Raw genomic sequence first — 24,935 nt, forward strand, 5'->3', positions numbered from 1 at the left:
CAAAATACGTGCTAATCGACCATTTATGTTGTTGGTAAGGCTTTCAGTCAATAGTAGGCTATCAGTAGCTAAGTTTTGGGGAGTTAGAAGTTGCATGCAGATTTTTGACTGTGTGAAATCAGCACCCCTAAGCCCCACATTATTCAAGGGTCAACTGTACTGTAATGGTAAGTGAATATAAGAGTCTTAAGTATATACAGAAAAATACTATATATTATGACTACAACTTTATGAAAAGAAAATTTTAACTTTATGCTTAGGAAATAGATTAGAAGGATATACACCAAAATGAGATTGTATTCCAGTTATTTGGCCTATGGATTTCTTCTCTTCTTTCAAGTTTTTGATCAAGTAAATTTTCTCATTTTAATATCATTGAATTTGGGTTGCTTCTTACAATTGATAACATCCATAGTTTAATTAGCAGCAGTATTTCTTTCTTAAGATAGTACATATAGTACATTCTGCAGTCTAGGACTGGGTGAAAACTATCTTTTGAATAAGTAAATTAAAGAAGCATAAACTTTTTAAAACAATAAATATGATGAATGTCTTCTGAAAGACGAAAGTGATTGAATAAAATTTTACCTAAAAATAAGGTTTACAGTAGTGAAAATAGTACTTTAACATGAAAACAAACTTCCTAACCGTTCGTTGTTTTATTAGAACAACTGCCTGTTATTATCCCTTGAGAGTAAATAAAATCACATTAAAATGTCTAGAGTTCTGAATCATGGTTTAATTTACAGAGGTGTAAGTGATTATGCATATTTTCTTTAGTTTAAGATAAAATGATCTAATATAATTTTATTTATAAACATTTAGTATAATAAAGCTGTTTCTATTGTTATTAAAAACATATTATTTTTAACAATAATTCAGGACACTTACTGGCTGTTTTAGTCAAAATAATTACCTGTGAATATTTGGAAAGATGCTTTTTCTCTTATTTGTGAAAACATTTTGACCACCGCAGTTGACAATCCACTAGCTTCTCTTAGTCATGCTTGTCTAAACGCAAGCCCTCCACTGTGAATACTGATGACTTTTATTGCCTGACTGCATTCCAAAACGTCTTATTTGTGCTAGTGCAGGAGTTCACACAAAATGGGGTAAATGATATTCTCTCATGGTTGCTCTCTCAAACAACACTTGAAAATGTTTAGTGCATATTTTCACATAGAGAGTTAAATACTGACGAACGTGTCTGTTGTAAGGATGTTGATTCATGCATTCAATGACCATTAATTACCCATGGTGTTGTTCCCTAGGATAGACACTGGAGATTGAAATGAAGACAAAACCCCTGTGAGATTATGAGAGAAATGATGTGAATAGAAGTGTTAAAGGGTGCATTAGAGAGTGAAAAAAAATTACACTTAAAAGGAGGATATTATCCAGGTTAAATGGAAGATAATATTTAAGAACTCACTCTATGACAAGCCTTGTGCTAAGAGCCATCCATATATTATCACAAATTAGGGGCTTAAAAAACACACGAATTATTTTTCTGTCAGAAGTCCAAAATCAGTATCACTGGGTTGAAGTCAGGGTCTTGACAGTACTGGTTCATTCTGGGAACATATCTCTTTCCTTGACTTCCAGCTTCTAAAGTTTACCTGTATTCCTTGGCTTGTGTCCCCTTCTCCATCTCCAAAGTCAGCAGCATAGTATCTTCAGATAGCTCTCTGACCCTCCCACCTCTGTTTTAAGCATCCTATTCCTTCCCTGACTGTCCCTCCTGCCTCCCTCTTCTAAAGACCCCTTGTGATTATGTTGGCCCCACCTGGCTCACCTAGAATAATCCCATCTAAGATCATTAACATAATACACCTACAAAGTCCCTTTTGCTATATAAGGTAACATGTTCACAGATTCTGTGGATTAGACAGTAGCGAGCCTTTATTCAACCAACTGTGGCTACTAAACAAATTAAGGGATAAAGATGGGAAAATGGGTTTTAATTGATGCTATTGATTGAATCCCATCCCCCACCCAATTCATATGTTGAAGTCCTAACTCCTGATGTGACTGTATTTGAAAATAGGTCTTCTGGTTTGTTTTTTTTTTTTAAAGATTTTATTTATTTATTTGAGAGAGAGAATGAGAGAGAGAGCACATGAGAGGGGGGAGGGTCAGAGGCAGAAGCAGGCTCCCCGCCAAGCAGGGAGCCCGATGCGGGACTCGATCCCAGGACTCCAGGATCATGACCTGAGCCGAAGGCAGTCGCTTAACCAACTGAGCCACCCAGGTGCCCAGGTCTTCTGGTTTTAATTAAGGATGAAGGAGGTCCTAAGGGTGGGGTCCTAATCTGATAGCACTGGTGGCTTTAGAGGAAGAGGGAGAGAGAGAGCTCTCCATTTGGCCTCATCAAGGAATGGCGATATAAAGACACAGGGTAAAGATGGCTGTCTGTAAGCCAGGAAAAGAGCCACAACCAGGAACTGAATCAGATGACACAGTGCTCCTGGACTTGCCAGTTTTCAGAACTGTGAGAAAATAAACTTCTGTTGTTTAAGGCACCCTGGTTATGGTACCTTTTTATAGCAGCCCAAGCAGACTAATACAGAGGCTAATGATAAGATGGCCCCTGAGAAACTTCCAGGTGGTTATACAAATCTAAAGTTCAAGAGAGAAATCTGAGCTACAACTTTAGATTTGCAACTTCACAGCCAAGAGACGGTAGTTGGTGGGAGTGAAAGAGATTACCTGTGATAGTGTATATACTGAAAAGAAAATATAGGTGAGTAAAGAACCATTTGTTCCTAGTAACACCGTTATCCAGGGCAGAGTGCTCAGCAGCCTGATTGTGGGGGGAGGGACGGGCAGTTGGTTGAATTGATCATTTGTAGGGGGGCGAGGTAGGTGGGCAAGTGGAAATGCCAGGTACCTTTACTTCTCATAACTGCAAAACCTATAGTTAATGTTTTATAAATAAGGAAACAGACACTTGATCCCAGATAAGGAAACGATGACTTGAAGACATTGAGTAACATTCTCTGGCTCACAGAGATTTTTTTAAATTAGATTTTATTTCTAACGTCATTCTTTTTTTTTTTTAAGATTATTTTATTTATTCATTTGGAGATAGAGCAAGAGCGAGTGAGAGCACAAGCAAGAGGGAGGGGCAGAGGGGGAGGGACAAGCACACTCCCTGCGGACCAGGAGCCTGAGGCAGGGCTGGATCCCAGGACCCTAGGATCATGACCTGAGCCAAAGGCAGACGGTTAACTGACCGAGCCACCTAGGTGCCCCAATGTCATTCTTATGATGCCAAAATGGAGAATCAATTTTGGTAGATCATCATGCAGAGTTTTGAAATGTAAATTTTTTTAGTCTAAAGAGGAACTCTTTCAATATCCCTTCAGGCAAGAAAGGAGGTGGTGTGGGAGACCATCTGATAGAGACTAATATACTGGATTAAAAAGGTGCTCTGGGGTAGAGGGATCAGTGAGTTTGAAATGTCAAAATATTGCGAATAAGAGTATCTAGTAGGTAAGTAATGTACTGGACTTATGATGTCAGAAGTAGAGAAAATTTTATCTCCTTGAGGACAGTGTTGTGCTTGGGAGCATGTTTTAACAGAAAAGAATAAAAAGCGTGAGGTACAAACGTGCAGTTATGGAATGAGTAAGTCAGAGGAATAAAAGCATACACAGCATAGAGAACATAGTCCATGGCATCGTAATAGTGTTGGATGGTGACAGGTGGTAGCTACACGTGTGGTGAGCATAGCACAACATATAGACTTGTTGAATCATTGTACACCTCAAACTGATGTAACATTGTGTGTCAAGCATGCCTCAATTAAAAAGAAAGAATTCGGGGCACCTGGGTGCCTCAGTCAGCTAATCCTCTGCCTTCAGCTCAGGTCACAATCCCAGGGTCCCAGGATTGAGCCCCACACCAGCCTCCCTGCTCAGCGGAGAGCCTGCTTCTCCCTCTCTCTCTCCCTCTCCATCTGCCTACCACTCCTTCTGTTTGTTCTCTTTCTTTCTCTCTCTCTCTGTCAAATAAATAAACAAATAAATAATCTAAAAAAAGGAAAGAAAAAATTAAATTCAATCAATAATAAATAATCTTGTGCCTGAATCATGCGGTTAAATCCTCAACCCCTCCTTGGTGATGCACACATAAACTTCGAGCATATGGCAGATTCATTCATTCAACAAATTATTGAGTACCTATTTGATGCCAGGAATCTTGCTGGGTGCTGAAGTATAAAGATCAATAAGATATGGGCTGTGTCCTTTCATCTGTCGATGGACGTCTGGGCTCTTTCCATAGTTTGGCTATTGTGGACATTGCTGCTATAAACATTGGGGTGCAGGTGCCCCTTTGGATCACTACATTTGTATTTTTGGGGTAAAGAAGATGTGTGTGTGTGTGTGTGTGTGTGTGTGTGTATATATACACACAATGCAATACTACCCAGCCATCAAAAAAATGAAATCTTGCCATTTGCAACGACATGGATAGAACTAGAGGGTATTATGTTAAGTGAAATAACTCAATCAGAGAAAGACAATTATCATATGATCTAACTCATATGTGGAATTTAAGAAAACAGAGGATCATGGGGGAAGAGAGGAAAAAAGTTAAGATGAAATCAGAGAGGAAGACAAACCATAAGAGACTCTTAATCATAGGAACAAACAGGATTGCTGGAGGGGATGAGGGGCTGGCAAATGGGGTAACTGGGTGATGGACGTTAAGGAGGGCAAGTGATGTAATGAGCACTGGATATTATATAAGAGTGATGAATCACTGACCTCTACTTCTGAAACTAATAATACATTATATTTTAATTAATTGAATTTAAATTAAAAATAAAAAAATAAAATGGGGGGAAGGGGGAAGTCTTGTAGTACTGAACACTTAACCTGTGGGAGCTGGTGCTATCTTCATGTTAAGAGTGTCAGAATTGAGTTGAATTGTAGGGCACCCAGCTGGTGTAGAATTGCTTGGTGGTGGTGGGAAAAAACTCCACACATTGGAATTTGGAGTAGAAGTATATCATAGTTTTGGGCGCTCCTGCCCTATTTCAGATGCATCATGGTGCTACAAGAAGCATATTGTCATGTAAATATTTATTTTTAATACTAGTTTTTAGTGTGATATGCCTAACAATGTTTAAACCTTTTCCCCGAACCCAATCATTGCAATTAATACTATCATATTAATATATCATGTAAATTTTGAAACACAAAATAAAAATTATAAAAGATGAGATATAAAAACATTAAAAAATATATATGGTCTCTGCTTTTAGGATGTTTAAAGTTAGTACGGAAAAACATAATGAGTTAATAGCTGAAACCAAGAGGTACTAGCACTAGAATCATAGTTGGTCCAGGATATGGAGAAGCATGAAGCAAGGAGCAATCAACTCAGCCTTTTGAAGGTATGTTTATCGAACAAGCAACTTCAAATTCTTCTTAATGAATCAATCAGATAATATATTCTTGTCAGGTTGTTGCCAGCCCCTTGACTCACTCCCATGTGTCCTAATAATAAAGGCAGAATTTTATTGAAAAGCATGCCCTGTAACACAATGAAAGGCCCCTGTTGCCTCAAGTAAATAAACAAAGACAAATTTTTATCAAATACAGGGCTTTGTTTGACAGCAGTAGATGTGTTTGCCAGTAGACAGCGTACATGCATGAACATCAAATACTGTTTGGAAAGTGCATGCAAAGCGGCACTGCAGGCATGCCTGTGGTCATAGAGACTGGCCACTCCTGACAGCTGATGGGGCTGTGAAATTGGAGGCTGATTATGAACAAAAGGACACGTCAACTAGAAAGTTAGTGTAGAGAAACACTTCAGTGCACAGACAAAGCATTAAAATACAGTGTAGCTCTCTAAATGTTAGAGCGGGGGACAGAGATGAATGCACTGAAGTCATGAGTCAACTTTTCAGGCGTCTGGAATGATTGCATTCTTAATGCTTCTGGTTTACTGTCTTGCATCCTCTTATATTCCCATCACAAAAATTTGAAGGAATTATGTCATTTAAAAAAAAAAACTTGCTCAGAAATAAAAAGAGGCTGTCTCATATTTAGAATGTGGTGTAGAGAAAAGTAGATAATATGGGATAATGCATTACTTAATTCATTCACTGAAAAACTCCTTACCCATTGTTTGATGAGGAAATTAAAAAATTCCTTCTCAAGAAGGTCTTAAAGAAATCCTGTTTCCTGACCTAGACTTTAAGAGCCTCGCCATGAAAGATACTTAGAATAACATATTTAACATATCTTCCATGGATCCAGCATAATTTGAAAAGATTCAGTGGTTACTTTTTAGGACTCAAAAAGCTTTGCAAGTATTTACAAATTAATCTTTATCTCTCAAAAAGTAGCTAGGAGCTAGGCATTTAGACCTCTCCCCCAATGATACTAAAGCAAGAAAAAATAATGTGACTTCCTCTAATACCACAAAACAAATTAGTGGTGAAGGTGGACATAGAAGCCCTAATTTCTGAGAACCTGTCCTCTCCCATGTCTTAATCAGCTCTTGCTACTGACAAGTCTTGTTAAACATGAGAAATCTCGCATCGTCTTGAATCTTTCTGTGAAGTTGAATCAGAAGCATTCAATATCAAATATCATTTCAACTGGTGTGAAATTATAAATTTTCTAAAAATTGTTGTTCTCTTTCACATGGAGAAGGTGTGCCATGTGTTGGGAAGAAATCCAATAGAGTAGTCACAAGTCCTTGAATACAATTGGGTAGGTGACCCTTCTGATAACATTAATAATAATGGAATTTAATTTAAGACCTCAAAAGACTAATACATCCCTCTAGAGCTAAATTAAAAATTGGCTATATGTTTTTCCCTATGCCTCTTCTTTTTTAACACTTTCTTTATATGACACTTAAAAATATTCTTCCTGTTACCTTCACACTCAGGAAGGAAAGAGAATTGTGCACAATTAATTTTAAAAAAACCTGAATACAGAAGATATTGAGGCATCTCTTAATCGTACACAATGAAAAGAAAGCAAAGGAGACTATGTAATTAAAAAAAAAAAAAGGTTACTGTATTGGAAAATCCCTGTCCTCTAAGATATCCCAACTTTGGGTCTAGAGTTTTTCCTCCCTCATTTATTCATTTTGTTCATTCAACAAATATTAAAGAGTTGCTTATTATGTCCTAGGTACTGTGGATATAACAAAAGATAGAGATGCCAAGGCCCATGCCTTCCTGACTAAGATTATAGTTGACCTGGTCAAGGGAAGATTTTTGAAATGGAGCAATACGTACCAAATGTATAAGATTGTTAAAAATGAATTTCAAAGAAATTTCAAATAGTCAAAATATGCTAAAAAGTGCTATACAGTAAATATGCTAATACACTCAAGCAAAGATCCCAGGAACACACTGTAGTTGAAAAAGTTGGGTTTGTTGTTCATTTCAACAAGGGAAAACGCACAGCATGTGGAACTGTAGTGTGTGTCAGTAAGGGAATGTTAGATGAAACTTATTATAGGATTTGGGCCTTGATTGGGTGATGTGGGCAATTTAAGGAAGCAGGAGTTTGCTCTAAGATGAGATGCTGTCAGAAAGCAGCAACAATTCTGTAATTGAGTATGTGTTTGGCTTTATATTAAGTATTTTTATTCCATTTTTATTGACCCATATAGTTGACACACAATGTTACATTAGTTTCAGTTATACAACATAGTGATTCAACAACTGTATACATTATGCTATATTCATCACAAGTGTAACTATCACCTGTCACGATGCAACACTGTTACTATACCATTGACTATATTCCCTATGCTGAGCCTTTCATCCCCATGACTTATTCATTCCATAGCTGGAAGCCTGAACCTCCCACTCCCCTTTACCCCTTTTTGCCCATCTTGCCACCCACTCCCCTTTGGCAATCACCAGTTCTCTGCATTTATAGGGCTGTTTCTGCTTTTTTTCTTTATTTATTTTGTTTTTCAGATTCCACACATTGGTGAAATGATATGGTATTTGTCTGTCTGACTTATTTCACTTAGCATAATACCCTCTAGGTTCATCCATGTTATTGCAAATGGCAAAATCTCATTCTTTTTATTGGCTGAGTTGTGTATATATACCACATCTTCTTTATCTGTTGTGTATATATGCCACTCTTCTTTATCCATTTGTTGGATACTTGGTTGTGTATATATACTACATCTTCTTTATCCATTTGCCTATCAATGGGCACTTAGGTTGCTTCCATATCTTGGCTATTATGAATAATGCTGCAATGAACATGGGAGTGTAGATATATCTTCAATATCCTTTTTTCATTGGGGGGAGTAAATACCCAGTAGTAGAATTACTGAATCATATGGTTTTTCTATTTTTTTTTTTTTAATTTTTGAGGAGCCTCCATACTGATTTCCACAGTGGCTGCACTAATTTATATTCCCACCAACAGTGCTTTACCCTGTTGATGAGATAGACATTCTCACCCAAGGGCCATGGGATGCCAAACACACAACACCTTACATTAGACAGATGAGATTGGTAGATATTTATTAATTATATGTATCCACAGCCCGGGGGGGAAGAAGACACCACACAGGGCCACCTAGAGGTTACCCTTGGAAACCTAGCAAATAACCAGGGGCCTGTGAAAGGCAAGCTTTGTAGCAACATTAAGATGAGGTGCCCCCGGTTCCCTTAGGAAGATGTGATTGGCTTGTTTGAATCATTCCACAGACTGGCAGGAAAGTGAAACCTGCTATTCAGGGTTAAGGAAGAATGATATCTGATCCATCTGATAAAGAGGGATGTTTGGCTAGAGGACCTTATGTATGGGAGAAGAGTGGGAGGGAGAGCCTTTGGGAAGGCTATTTGAGCCCTTCCCAATTTCCCCCAGATATTAAAGCAGCACATAATATTGGGCCTTAATTTTAGGACTTATACTACAGTATCTTAATGAATTTTATCTATATGGAGAGGAGACTAGAACAAGGATAAGGTTATAATTGGTAAAGAAGCAGCAGTTACTCATTTTAGCCAAAAGAGGAGGGCATATTTAGCATTTTGGCATGTGACCTTGCCTTTGTGCTTAGGCAAAATTATGCAGTGACCTTGCTCTGTCTCATTTTATCATGGTCTCAGGGTGACCTTGTCAAGTCTGGTATAGTGTGTGATAGGAGAATAACATAGCCCAGCTCTGAGAGTGAGGCCAGCTTCTGATTGTAGAGCTGCTAATTTTTTTCTTTCTCATTTGGGAAGGAACTAATAGTAGTGGGGTTTTAAATTAGATGGATTGATAAGAGAAAGTTTTATGAAGGAGGGACCTCGAATCTTGGCCTTCACTGCTAATAAGAAGCCATCCACATAGAGAGGGACTGAGGAGGATGGAGTCAAGGAGGGAGGGGGACAATTTGTGGAGAGCAGTCCTGTCAGAAGGAAATAGCAAATGTGAAGAATGAAGTATCTCATTAGACCTGAGAGATATGTTCTAAAAAGCCACTGGGAGTGTGGCTCTTTGCTTCAGTGACTCTCAAGGGGTTGGAGGTAGGGGAGAACCAGAATCTCTGGACAAGGGGAAGAAAATTTTGGAAAGCCTCCAGGGGGTTGGGAGATGATAATCCTCCAGGATGGATCGTCCCTCACTACCTCCACCATTCCCCTACAGCTTTAATTTGGTTATGTAGACTTTATATGGAAAATCCAATACTAACTGTTATTATAGCATAATAACAAAATGTTAATAATAATAAACATCCCAGACCACAAAGAATAGTGGTTATAAGCATGGACCCTGGAGCCAGACTTCCTGGGTTCAAACTACAGTTTTAGCTATGTCACTTAGCTACACTTTCTAGCTATGTCACCATAGACAAGTTACTTAGTTCATGTATCTCAGCTTCTTCAACTGTAAAATGGAGATAATAATGGTACCTACCTCAAAGGTTTGTTGTCAAGGTTAAAATATATATTTAGTTTTTAGACCTGACTCATGGTAAGCACTGTATAAGGGCTACATGTGTAATAATGATGGTGACAATGATTGGTAAAGGAAAAAAATCTGTAGTTAACACCATATTCCTATAGTCACAAGTTAATCATGGACTAACCAGGATTATATAAATGTCCACACATCTTATTGAGGAATGGTTTATCTTATTTATGGTTATGTACGGGGCCTCCATTCTTACTGCAAGGACAGTAGTATAATGGATCAGTCTTTAGCAATATCTTAAACTATGCATTTAATTTAAAATATTTTTTCCTCTCTGTCTGATATGTCTGATACATCCAGGTCTACCACAGATAAGGATTTTAATACATTCTGTAACTGAATTTTTTGGACTTTGCCTAAAGAATGCACTAGGAGCCTCAGATCTTTAATTGAGGCAACCATATTTAGTGTCACTGAAATAAGTGTGATAACAGCTTGATCGTGCAGTTTGACATAAAGAAAATACCTGCATGGTGATAATAGGATACATGAATTTCAGACAACAGAAAACCAAAAAAAATTACCGCTCTGCCTGTCTTGATCAAATAACAACAGAGTTTTCTGTTCATTTCACTATATTCAAAAGCTTATTTGGATTACTATGAAATGTTAACAGAAAATCACTTGGATTATGGGCTCATGGCAGATGAGGAGTTTTAAAATATTGTTAAGTTTTTATATTTATTAGCAGACTTATTAAGTCAAAGTAAAAGAAAAAAAAGAAAAGAAATATCTGTCTTGTCTAGATACTCATGTAACAAACCACAGTGATCTGAGAAAGACTTTCAAGTATCTTAGTAGGCCTGCGTGTATCGTACATTAATTAAATTTATATACATACCTTTTCTGTCAAAGTTCAGAGCCTCAATAGAAAAATGTTGAACATCTCCATCAACTGCCATTTTTTATGTCTGAGAGAAAATCTTTTGAAAAATAAAAGAAACATTACTAACAAAACTGAAAAACTATGGCTTCTTTTTCCTGTGAGCATAAGAACATTTAACCCCCAACAGGTTGAGAGCATCATTAAGTAAAAAAGATTTTTCTTGTTTTGATGTCAAATTAAGCAAGATTTGTAAAACTCCAGTATCATATGCACTGAACTTAGGGACCCCACTGTAGTCTGTGTTTCTGCTTGCTTATTGTTGGTTTAACATGTATAGAGTAAACCCTCTCATTAGACTGCTTTTTATTTCTAATGGACATGTTTGCACATAATTTAGGAATCAATATTTTGGTTTGTTTCCTTCCTAGGTTGTTTTTGTTTTTTTGTTTTTTGTTTTTACTTAAACAATATCTTAGCATTTATACCAAGAAGTAGTTAATATTGATGTATAGTCAACATTAAGTTGACTATAATGAATTGGTCCAAAGAAAATACAGATAACTGAAATCTATGGTACTGCAAAAATTTGATTTGGGCCTCTACACTTAAATTTACATTGCATTGAACTATTAGCCAGACCTGCTAGCTAATAAACCAATTGAGGATAGTTTAATTTTCATTTCTTTGACCCTTCCGAAGATTCATATAACTTAAGGCACATGAATAGCGCTTTACAGTTGATAAGGACTTTTACATATATCATCACTTTTGATCTTCCCAATATCCTTATGAGGAAGGGACATTATAGAATGGAAGACTTTATTATCTTCACTTTCCAGATTAATAAATTGGTGATCAAGCATCATACTCTTAAGTAAATGCAGGTAATTAGCCTCAGAAAACCTAAGTCTGGAATTTTAAGCTTTATTGAACTTATTGCCTTGCACTGAGAAAAATTCCAACCTTCTTTCCCACAATAACCCCTCTAGTGATCCTTGTGTCTATATGGCTTCCAACCTTTGAAGCTTTGTCTTCACTTTTCTCACTCCTTGTCTGGAATGTCACTGCTTTTCTTGAATATCCAAACAGCACCCATCACTCAAGGTCCAGCAAAAGTTTGACCTGCTCCAAAAAGTCTTCCAGATCCAACTGTTCTTACTTAAAGAATACAGCGTTTGCAGAGATTGGTTCTTATGTTCTTAAGTGTTTTATTTATGTTCAGCTGAACTCTTCTACTCAACTATAAGCTCCTAAGAACAGAGACCAACTGTTATACTTCTTTGAAACTCACAGCCCTCTATCACTGGATATATATGTAGTAAATTCATCATAAATATTTGGCTATTATTCCTTACTGCCCATGAAGCCATTGCTGAGCCATAGATCATCTTACTATATCTGTATTCCAGCCATGTGACTTGTAATTTAGTTTGTATAATCACCTATTATAGTTGAGTTCAGTGTAGTCATTTCAATATGTTCATATACCAGTTGACCCATGCATTGATTTCTGATGGTAGTGAAGCTCAGGCATATGGCCTCCAGGGTCAAATCCACTACACATGCCTGATGGATTCCCTGAATAGAGAGATATTTGGCCCATATATCAATATTAAGAACAGGAACAGGAAATGTTATGCAGTAATTGCTTTTCTATAGAATTACATTAGCATCACTCATTCTGCTAGTCATAATTTCTCTGCAGATCAGGGATATCTATCAATGGTAGTTCCTGTCCTACCCCATAGGAAAATGCATTCCGTTATTCATTATAAATGATGCTGATCAAGCATATTGTCATTACAAATTTAATTTGTAAGAAAGTAAACTCCATGTAGAAATGACATCCTTAACATTCATTATGTTAAAAAACAAAAAGATGGTAACATGTGACAATTCAGTTCTTCTGGAATGTAAGTATTCTGTTTAAACAAACAACTGCTTTTGTTCATATTTTAAGGAGAATTTGGAGAAGTCTGTAGTGGGCGTTTGAAGACACCAGGGAAAAGAGAGATCCCCGTTGCCATCAAAACTTTGAAAGGTGGCCACATGGATCGACAAAGAAGAGATTTTCTAAGAGAAGCTAGTATCATGGGTCAGTTTGACCACCCAAATATCATTCGACTAGAAGGTGTTGTCACAAAAAGTAAGTACTGATTTTCTTCATTACTTCTTTTATATATCTCTATCTCAGTTCCTTAAAAAACAAACAAAACTTTAATAGCAGTACCATAGCCATTAAGGGGATAACTTAGTTTGGATATCATCCTCTGATATCACCCCTCATAGTCTTGATATTAAGCTACGACATTATCAGAGTTTGCATTGGTCACCAAACAGCTTTGAAATGGTATTTATTAGCTATAAATCATTTGCTAATTTAACTTGAAGTAATGAATCAAAAGTAAGGTATTATAGTTTTTTTCTAATCTCTATAAGCCAATCACTTCTAAAGCTGCTAAAATTTCAGTATTAATAGAAGAAACAGTTTAAATATTTTGGGTCATTAAGGTAAAATACTTCTGTTTGGGAAAAAATCTCATATACAAATAGAGATGCTTTATCTGAAGTAAGACTTTTACATCTACGTAATGGAACCCATCTACACAAATGCCATTAGAATTAAATTATTTTAATTTATATAAAATGGATAAAAGAATTACAACTTCGGGGCACCTGGGTGGCTCAGTTGGTTGGGTGACTGCCTTCGGCTCGGGTCATGATCCTGGAGTCCCGGGATCGAGTCCCGCATCGGGCTCCCTGCTCGGCAGGGAGTCTGCTTCTCCCTCTGACCCTCCTCCCTCTCATGCTCTCTGTCTCTCATTCTCTCTGTCTCAAATAAATAAATAAATAAAATCTTTAAAAAAAAAAAAAAGAATTACAACTTCAAGAAAAAAAATCCTGTTTTTACAGAAATAGTGGGATCAAAGCCATTCCTTTGAAGTTTCTTAAAAATACAAAATTAATCTTATACTCTAATAAATAGATTGCTATATAATCACTTTTACTTGAATAATGATAGGACACAAACCTTAACTATATTTCTCCTTATTTTATTCACTAATGAGTTATAACATATAAAACCCAACAGAGAATGGTGTTGAAAAAACTCATAAAAAATAATTTCAATCTTTGAGAAGCATTTTTTTCATAAAACTGAAATTTCTTTTAAAACCATTTATATGACATTGAAATTTCATGTCATAATTGAAAGCAGGGAAGTATAAAAGCCTTACAAAAAACATTAATTGACTGTGTGTTCCAAAGTCCCTCTCACAAGGCATTGACCAACATGCTGCCCAAGGGGAGCAGAAGATTATTGACAGCCTCAATAGTCTGAAAGACACAAAAGAATACTTTTTTTTCTTTTTTATGGTTATCCATTTTTTTATTTCAAGTTTTTATTTAAATTCCAGTTATTTAACATATAGTGTAATACTAGTTTCAGGAGTAGAATTCAGTGATTCATCACTTACATACAACACCCAGTGTTCATCACAAGTGCCCTCCTTAATACCCATCACCCATTTAACCCATCCCCCCCCCCCCCCATCAATCCTCAGTTTGTTCTCTGTAGTTAAGTCTCTTATGGTTTGCTTCCTTCTCTCTTGATGACAGCTGTTGAACTGGTCTTTTACTTCAGTGACCTTAATGGGGCCTGCCAGTATTTAGGCCCTTCTGTTGTTCTCTCCATTGATTCTGGGCTTGTCCCCGTGACTGGCCTTGGCTAATGGGACATTAACACGTGTGATGCAAGTGGAAGCATCTTACATGTCTGCACTTTGGATCCTGTCGTCTTGCAACACTCGTTCCTGTAACTCAGCCTCCAGTACTGAGCAAAGCCAGTCCATATGCTGAGGCTTCAAGCAGTATTGCAGAGAGGAGGAAAACTAGAATGTCTAGTCCACAGCTCTGTCTGAGCCCCCTGAGACAGCTTGAATGCCAGGCTTGCAATAAGCCATCTCAGACATTGCAACCTCTCCCCACTACCACCACCACCAGATGGCTGTAGCTGCCATTGACATCTTATAGAGCAAAGGAACCGCCCAGCTCAATCCAGTCAACCCATAAAGATTATGAGAGAAGATAAAATGACTGTTGTTTTAAGCCACAAAGTTTTGAAAAGTTAGAAACCTACTCCTGCCGCTTAAGACTTGTGCAGCTTTAGGTAAATTATTTACCATCTCTCTCCGTTACTTCCACATCTATAAAAATAGGGCCAATATAATTCTACTCCATAGGAAATAATGTAAGGATTAAATTTGTAAATGTATAAAGCATTTAGCATAGTATGTGTCATAATAAGCCACATTAAATGGTAGCCATTATTGGTGCTATGTGCCAGGCACTTTACACAAATAGTTTACCATTTCATTTTCACAGCAACTACTCTATCATTATCCACTGAAGCTCAGACAGGTTAATTAACCGGCAGAAAGACCTCTAACCCATAGTAAGTAGCATGGCAGGTATTCAGGCTGAGGTCTTTTTGACTCTAAAACCCATGGGGTGTGTGTGTGTGTGTTGGGTTTTTTTTTTTCTTTTTTCTATATCTACATGAATCAACCAGTTTTATACTTTAATTATCTTTATCTTATCTGAATTAAATAACATTAAATAAATGACAATCTGAATAAAATCATATAGTACTACTTTTTAAAATAAAGTAAATAAATAAAATAAATAAATAAAATAAAATAAAATTTGGAAAGATCCAGCTATACCACAATAGCTAGCAAAGACTATAATTTAAAAGAGAGAGAAGAAATAACATGTTAATTATTTCATTTATATTTTCTGAATTCCTTGTCATTAATTTAGCATGAACTTTTCAAGTCATTCCTTCTGCCTTATATCTCTCTGGAAGGAAAAATGTAATTTTAAAGTTGGGTTGTGAATCTTCCCAAAGCATTTAAAATAACAACTTAAATATAATGTTGAAGTCTTCTTACATGTATTTTTGCATGTAATATCTGGAAATAAGTGTTGAACAATAAATTTAGAGGTTGAAAGGTATTAGATCTTTTTTCTCCCTTTGATGAATAACATTATGTGACTTTGTCATATATTCCTATGTGTTTTATTCACATATCATCATATATTTTGTATGCATATATATACATAAAAGTATATGAGAAGGAAAATGATTTATAGCCCTATGAAGTAGTAAGATTTATTTATCCTAAGTCAGCTGAATAGGTTTAATGAGATAGTCGGTGGCACTCGTCTGCCAGTTTGAAATACTCCATTTATTTCACATAAACATGCAAACAGCTGACACAGTGATTGTTTCTCATCTCTGACAATCTAGTCTCAAAAGGGGACCAGTGACCTCCACATAGCCAGATTTGTATGCTCCCTAAGTCAAGGCCCTTGTTCCATTTCAAGAAAAAGAAAGAAGTGGGGGCAGCAGGGATGGAAGGAAAAGATAAAAAAAGATCATTGAGAAAGGACAGACTCAATATGCTTTTGAGTGGCAATCATCATTACAGTTTTAACTTGTACGAGTGAGCCCCAAATAACGGTGTTGTGCCACTGCTGAGGTGGGTGTTAGAGATGGAGAAAGGAGTAATTCACACACAGATAAGTGGGCATATTTATACTGTATCTTCTTGACTCCAGTGCTATGAGATTTTTAAGACAAAGGCAATAAATAAATGAATACCTCATTCCCATAAATACATGGTAATTGTTCCAAGATTGCCCTTAAGTAGCTAAAAGATAGCTAGCAATTAATGCTCCCTAAGGACTACCATATTGCATAAAAGATAATACTGACAAAGCTAAAGATGCAGGATAGGTTTATGCAGTCATGTTAGTAAAGTATCCTGGGGTTCTGAGAAATAAACACACAGACTCTCGGTTGAAAGTAATGCAAAATTATAGATCAAAATCTTCATCAGATCCTTTTATAAATTCTTAATATGCATACTTTTTATCTTATGTATATGTTTTATCTCTGAGAGATACATATTACAAAGTTCTTGGGAACACTTTTGCTCTTTCATATTCAGGCATATAACTTTAATTTTATTTTAAACTCTAAAGTTAAATGATGAAAAGCTGTATGATATAAAAAATATGTATGATAAAAGTTGAACCTACTTATTTGATACACATCACAATTTCATTAACCTGTTAAGATAAAACTGATATAAAAAGAGATTAATTGAGCTAAACCATATGTTTAGCACATACTTTTTCTCCAAGAAGCAAATAGAAGCCATTAGTTAGAGAACAGACTTGTAGCCATTAGGAGCATGGATAGTAGCAATTTGTAACTGGTAAGGTATACACCAGTGTCATTAATTACATAACCAAAAGAGAAAGTGCTACTCTTCTATAAAGAGATAAGAATTGTGGTTAGATAATGAAGCGATACAGTGCTGTAACCACACTCCAGAAGACCGGGCCTGGCAGTTTGAATCATGACGATAGAAGAAACAAGAGAGGACTAATGAAGTTCCCATCTCCCAGCTTAGTAGCTGATAATTAAATTTAGATAGAACAGCTACATCTCTAACAAATCATAGATCTAGAAAGGAGTAGTAGAAGCCAATCAGGATAGCAAACAAACTCCCAAACATCACTTCATTGTTGGACATCTCTAACGACTCTGTGGGACAGTATGGAAGCCTCAACAGGAAGTGCTGGGCCTGCCAAACCCTCTTTAAATATGCCAGAATATTGTGAGTTCCTTCCAGTCAGTTTTAGTGGGTCCACACAGGCTCTAAGTCAGAGAGCAGATTCGTCAGTCAAATACATTGTACAGAAAATGCACAAGAACTGCCTCTCTGGTCCCACAATTACATTCTACTTGTCAAGTGATACATTGTCCAAGGTTTTAACTATTGCTGTTGCCTCCAATATGATACCTGCCTCTCCACCAGGTTGTGTATTCTCCTGCCTGTTAGAGTCTCGGGCAAGTCACTCAATGTCTTTAGGCCTCATTTTTTTTTCCTCTGCACAAAAAGACTGAAAAGTGCACATTGGACTAGAAAACACTGAAGGTCACATCTATCCCTAATATTTTGTGTTCCATTCCTTTGCCAAAGGAAGAGAGTCACAAGATGTTGGTGAGGAAAATTTCTACTGTGATAACTTATCACCCCACTTCTAACTTTTTTTTTAATAACTTCGGGTTTGTTTCAGTGATCTAAAGAGAAGATAGACAGGTTCAGGAAGAAACAAAAAGTACCTTCAATAAAGTTTTATCTTTAACAATCTGTGAAGAGAAAAGTGTAGGTAAAATTTTTCCTGTAAGCAAAATTTTTCCTATAAGGAACTATATGGAATACACATTGAAGGGATAAATATTCTGCAAATCTGATTCTAAAAAAATAAATTAGATGGTTATTACCCCACCTCTGGAGTTCAGCTTCTCTGCTAGCTAAGATAGGTTGAGAGTTTTGTTTTGCTTTGTTTTCCAAGAAACATTTACTGAGTACTACCAGGTGCTAGACATTGTTGCTGATTAAAACCTAGAGCTATAGAAAAGAGGCACTCAGGGCGCCTGGGTGGCTCAGATGGTTAAGCGTCTGCCTTGGGCTCAGGTCGTGATCCCAGGGTCCTGAGATCGAGTCCCGCATTGGGCTCCCTGCTAGGCAGGGAGACTGCTTCTCCCTCTGCCTCTGCCTCTCTGTCTCTCTGACTCTCATGAATAAATAAATAAAACATTTAAAAAAAAAGAAAAGAAAAGAGGCACTCAGTGCCCTTGAGAAACCCCCTTGTTGGCGTCAATCCACTGAGAGCAACAAATAAGTAAGCCAGTATTTCCCAGTATGATGTGTGTTCTTTTGGATACAGTTACTATTAATGTATTCATTCATTTGTTCAGTGGATATTTATTGGATGCCCACTCTTTTAGGCACTGGTAATACAGTATTGAAAAAGAGCTTCTATCTACTGGACGAAACCAAGAGAAATTAATATATGAATATAATTTTAGGTAAAGGGAAAAAAACCTGAATGAAGTGAAAGATCAAGCCATGCCAAGATTTGGTAGGCGAGTTTTCCAGGCTGAGGAAATAGCTTCTCAACCCTTGTGGCTAAGAAAGAAGTCAGGATATTGCAGACATCCAAAACATCTGGAACAAAGTGATAACAGTACGGATTACGTATTGAAAGAAAAAACTCTAGGCAGGCAAAACAGTAAGAAGGCTAGTGTAGTAATCCAAGTGAAAAATAATGAGAAAATAGATTAGATAAGTAAAGATAAGAAGAAGGGAATAGAGTCAAGAGCTGTTTCCCTGGCTAAATTGGGAGACTTCAGTGATTGATTATACATGGAGAATAAAGGAATGGGGATAATTTCAGATGCCTCACAAGTTTCTGGTTTAACATAAGTAAGGGGATGGAGAGCAAATTCTGAAGAAATACAGATTTGGAGAGAAAATAATGAATTCTGGTTTGGATATGTTGTGTTTCACATGCCTGGGACATTTAAAGACTTCCAGAAAGCCTCTGGAACCTGGGTGGATGTCTGGGCTGCAGGTGCAAATTAAAGACTTGTCCCCAGATGAGCAGTGATTGGCAGTTGAAACTATAGGGAGGGCAAGCTTTCCTAGAAAGTTGAGGAAAACGATCCTTAACAGACAGACTTGAAGAAGAGAAGCTTACAAAAGAGAAGAAACAACATAGAAGAAAACAGGTTTCTAAGAATGGGGGAGAGATTCATAGAATAAAATGAGCTGGGAAACCAAGTATGATAAGGATTAAGAATCATCTGTTGGATGAGGCAGTTAGGAGGGCACAGTCCATTATAGCATATCTGAGGATGGTCAGCTTGCAGTGGACTATGAGGTGTGTGCACACAGCAGTCAGACGATAGGTTAAAAATGCAAATTAGATCGTGTTGGTTTCTTACTTACATTCCAGATGTTTAGCCTTCTATGTTATTCATTATTCAAGTAATATTTATTATTTGCCTAACCACTCTGTGCCAGGCACTTTAATAAGCATTGGGTATTTGGCAGTGAATAAGAAAGCCAAAATGCCTGTCCTCCTGGATCAGGTCCATGCATCTCCCTTCTCTGGTTTCATTCTTTACTGGTCTACTAAATCCTAGAATACATCCATGCTAAATGACAAAGCCATCTTAAATCTTACTCTCATTACTCCCATGTGTCTCTTCCTCTTCCAAATCCCTGAAGAGCTGGACAGAAATGTACCAAACTGACCCTAAATGGGTATATAGAGAACTATGATATGAAAAGGACGTGGGTACCTAGAAGGGCCAGACACCTCTGGGATTACCAGCCTCCCTTTTTTCAATCATGTAAGAGGCAAGATCACATGCTGAAGAGATGGGTAGAGGTCTTGGGGTATTGGTAGATGTTTGAAGTAGCCGCTGAGAAAAGTGTGAAAGAAAACTGATCAGGAAAAATTAGAAAGATTGTATCACTGAGGACACAAGAGAACTTGAGGCTCATGACAGAGCTGCTGCCCTGAAGAGCACTGTTAATGAATGATTGGGGTGGGGGGGGGGACGGTGATAGAATGAAAATGGAAAGAGGTGCAACCCAAAGGAAAAGGAAGGATGAGGGGCAGCACAAAAAGAAGAAATCGTGAGTTTTTATATTTTCTCTCTTCTCCTAACATCCTTAATATTTACTATTTGCTGTTACTGAAAATAGTGATAGATTAGTCTTGTGCAATTTCTGGAGTCTCCATGTAGTCTCAGGATATTTACTGCAAAGTATTTGCCATTCAGAATTATTATATGTATACATACTGATAAACAGAAAATGAACTAAGTATGACTATAACAAATAGGAACAAGATGACATATTCTGGTAGCCCTGTGTATCTCACTCTGTTCAAGCAGCACTGGGGCTAATTGGGATCACCAGCTTATATTCTGCCAGAGTGTACTTCCCTATTTACAACAGAGAATATACTTCGTCTGTATTCAGGAGGAATTTATTCTTGTTCTTTCCATGTTTAAGTACCTGGGTTTTCTAAAGATCATCCAGTCTAATCCCCTTACTAGATCTGCCTCTAACTTAATGTCTCCTTCCTGTGGCTCTCTCCTCTCCCTAACTAGCCTCCTAATTATTGGGTAGACTATAAGAAGATATAACAGGTTAAAAATTCTAGTAACAGGTTGCTCAATGTGAACACTGTAAACTGTAAGAACTAGGAGAGAAAAAAGGAATATAAATACAAGTTTATGCATGCGTCATGTTGCCTTTTATTACCTCAAAATCAAATTGAATAGAATTATCTAGACAGTGAAACCTTACTCATTTCCAAAAATAAAAATTCCTTCCAAATCACTCATGATGCAATTTTTGTCTGGTAAAAAGTTTGATGATGCCGAACTGGAGAAGGGCTATGGATAAATCTATCTGATAGACGTGAATTTGCATTCATGAACTCAGGAGAATAAGAACCATTCTGCCAGACTGGAAGTTCAGGCAATCAGTCATGCCTCAGGAACCTTCATCAGGTTCCTGATGGTCTTATGTAGGACTGGATAAAGACCAGTAGAAGTCTTTATCACTGAAAACGATTATGGGCTCCTTGCATATGTGACTTCTAAATAAAAAAATCCAGGGGCGTCTGAGTGACTCAGTAGGTTAAGTGGCTGCCTTCGGCTCAGGTCATGATCCCAGGGTCCAGGGATCGAGCCCCATGTCAGGCTCCCTGCTCGGTGGGAAGCCTGCTTCTCCCTCTCCCACTCCCCCTGCTTGTGTTCCCTCTCTCGCTGTCTCTCTCTGTCAAATAAATAAACAAAATCTTTTAAAAAAAATTCATAAATTTAATGAATAGAAATCTAGCAAGCTTCTTATTTAATGTCATGATGAATATTTTAATGCTTATTTTGTTGTTGTTGGAATATGTTACTGTGACTTTTCTCCAATTTTCACTTAGATATAATTTCATACTTACAGAAAAAGTTGTGAAAATTATATAGTTCCCATAAAAACTTCACTCAGTTTCCCCTGATGCTAATATTTTACATAACCATAGGATTATTATCAAAGCCAAGAAATAAATATCATTACAGAACTATTTACCAAACCACAGAATTTTATTCAGATTCTATCAGCCTTTTCACTTACTGTCCTCATCCGTTCCAGAATCCCATCCAAGCTCCCACATTGTACTTACTTATCACATCTCCTCAGGATCTTCCAATCTGTGATAATTCTTCGGTTTTTCCTTGTGTCTCATGACCTTGACACTTTTCAAGAGCACTAGTCAATTACTTTGTAGAATGTCCCTCAGTCTGGGTGTGTCTATTGTTTTTCCATAATTTGATTTGCAGTTATGCATTTTTGGCTGGCATATCACCTAAGTTATGTACCTTTCTGAGTGCATTGTATTGGGGAAAACATGATGTCCATATGCCTTCCTGGGATGTTAACATGGATCACTTGGTTAAGGTGATGTCTTCTAGATTATCTACTATAAAGTTACTTTTCCCCTTTTGTGACTAATATATATTTGGGGGGAGATAATTTACACTATATAAATATCCTGTTTCTCCTCAAACTTTTTCCTACTAATTTTATCATCCATAGTAGATCTTGTCTGCAAGATTTATTAACATTGTATTCTAACAGTGATTATTCTGCTTCTCTATTTCTTCTATATTTTTTAATCAGAATAGTTCTTTCAGGAAGAGTTATATTTCAGAATGTTCTATAAATGGAATTATATGATATGAAGCCTTTTGAGTCTGGCTTCTTTCTTGTAACAGAAGGCACTTGAGATTCATTCACGTTTATTGTTGTTATTGTTGAGCAGTATTTCTTTGTATGGAGGTACCATAGTTTGGTTATGCATTCAGTGGTTGAAGGACATCTAGTTTGCTTCCAGTTTAGGTGATTATTAATAAAACTGCTCTGGGCGCCTGGGTAGCTCAGTCAGTCAAGCATCTGCCTTTGGCTCAGGTCATGATCTCAGGGTCCTGGGATTGAGCCCCAATCGGGCTCCCTGCTTAGTGGGGAGTCTGCTCCTCCCTCTCTCTCTGTCCCTCCCCCTGCTTGTTCTCCCTCTCTCTCTTTCTCACTTACTCTCTCAAATAAATAAAATGTTTTTTAAAAATTAATTAATTAAATCTGCTCTGAACATCAATGCACAGGTTTTTGTGTGAACACATATTTATATTTCCCTTGGGTAAATAGTTACATATGAAATGACTAGATGGTATGGTAAATATGTGTTCAATTTTGTAAGAAACTACCAAAATGTTTTCCAAACTGAGTGTACCATTTTACATTCCCACTAGTAGTTATAGGTTTCAGTTGTTCTGTGCTATAGACAATACTTGGTATTATAACTTTAAAAAAAAAATTAGCCATTCTAGTGAGTCAATATTGGTATCTTATTGTCATTTTAACTTGCATTCCCTAATGACTATTAATTTTGATCATCTTTTCATATGTTCATTTGCTATCCATATATAATTCTTCTTGGTGAAGTATGTCTTCAGATTTTTACCCATTTTTTCCATTGAGTTAGTTTTTCCTTAATGTTGAGTTTTTGAGGTTTTAAAAAATATTTTCTAGATATAGTTCTTTGTGAGAAATGTGATTTGTCTGCCTTCGGCTCAGGTCATGATTCCAGGGTCCTGGGATTGAACCCCAACATGGGGCTCCCTGCTCAGCGGGGAGCCTGCTTCTCCCTCTCCCTCTGCAGTTCCCCTTACTTGTGCTCTCTCTCTCTCTCACACTCTCTCTCTCTCAAATAAATAAATAAAATCTTTAAAAAAATGTGATTTTTGTAGATAATTTTCTAGATTTGTTTTTTTTTTAATTCTATGAATAGTGTCTTTAACAGAGTAAACTTTTTTGATTTTGGTAATATCTATGATTTTTTTTATGGATTATGCTTACTGGTGTGATATCTAAAAAACCACCTAGGTGCACCTCAGTGGCTCAGTCGGTTAAGTGGTTAAGTATCTACCTTCAGCTCAGGCCATGATCTCAGGGTCCTGGGATTGAACCCCTGTTGGGCTCAGCACTCAGTCTGCTTGTCCCTCTCCCTCTGCCCCTCTCCCTCCTGGCTAGCATGCACACACTCCCTCTCTCAAATAAATAAAAACTTTTTAAAAAAGAAAGAAAGAAAAACTTGACCTAACCCAAAGTCACAAGGATTTTCTCTTCTGTCCTCTAGAAATTTTATAGCTTTGCACTTTACATGTAAGTCTATGATACATTTTAAGTTTATTTTTGTATGAAATGTGAAGTATGGGCCAAGGTTCTTTTTTTTTTCTTCTGCATATTGACCATTTCATCACCACTTGTTGAGTTAGTTTTTTTAAAATGAAACTGTTTTTACTCTTTTTCTTTAGTTTCCTTCTTTGCCTAAAATCCTTCAATGGCTTTCCTTCACCCTGAGGACAAAATTAGAAATTTAGAATATAGAAATTCAAGGTTCTGTATGATTGGCCCCTGATCACAATATATCTTTAGCCTTATCTACTCCCTTTTCTACATTTTAATTTATATTTTGTTAACAGTGAACCATTAGTAATTTCTCCAAACAGACCATGCCGTTTCTTATTTCACATATTTGATCATACTCGGCCCTCTTTATGGAAAAGTCTCCCTCTCCCCTGCCCCTGTCACCCTTAGCTCAGTCAGCAAACCCTCCTTATAAGCGGATGACTCAGCTTATCTCAAACATCCTCTCTTACCTCTCTTACCCATTGGGGCGCACTTTTACCTACGCACTACCTGCCACAGCCCTTGTAGAGGCTTCCCCAGCCCAGCCACTGCCCATCAGTAGAACAAAACTGTCCGGCCATTTATGCATTTATCTGTGGTCTTCAAACCCCCATAATTTTGCTGGATCCTGTGCTGAGCAAAGCAAGGAAATAGGCCTTCTCTATCTCCTTGGCCCCTCAGTTTTTTGTTTAGATACGAAAGCTACACTCATGTTCTCTGAGCAGCCAGAATCTCTCTGGACCATTTCATTTGGTTTATGATGATCCTTAATTTCCTGATAAAAAAGGTTAAGCTGTGTACTGGCTACCTCATTTTCTCCACTTAATCTTAATCTTAATCTTAATCTTAATTTCCTATCCTAGCTCTACTCCATTCTCCCCTTGATCTCCCTCCCGGATTCCTAATACATATCCCCTCCTATATATTTTAAACTTATTTGCTTTTGAATAGAAGGCAAAATCC

General features: G+C 37.1%; 1 protein-coding gene across 1 annotated transcript in view; it reads left to right on the top strand.

Moving 5' to 3' along the window:
• EPHA6 (EPH receptor A6) overlaps positions 1-24,935 on the top strand; it is an 827,849-nt gene that overhangs the window by 621,462 nt on the left and 181,452 nt on the right. The window contains exon 11 of the mRNA XM_021687948.1: positions 12,755-12,940. Within this exon, the coding sequence (XP_021543623.1) occupies positions 12,755-12,940 (186 nt within the window). The remainder of the gene's footprint in view (positions 1-12,754; positions 12,941-24,935) is intronic.

This window comes from Neomonachus schauinslandi, chromosome 1 (genome assembly GCF_002201575.2).
Source record: "Neomonachus schauinslandi chromosome 1, ASM220157v2, whole genome shotgun sequence".
NCBI lineage: Eukaryota > Metazoa > Chordata > Mammalia > Carnivora > Phocidae > Neomonachus > Neomonachus schauinslandi.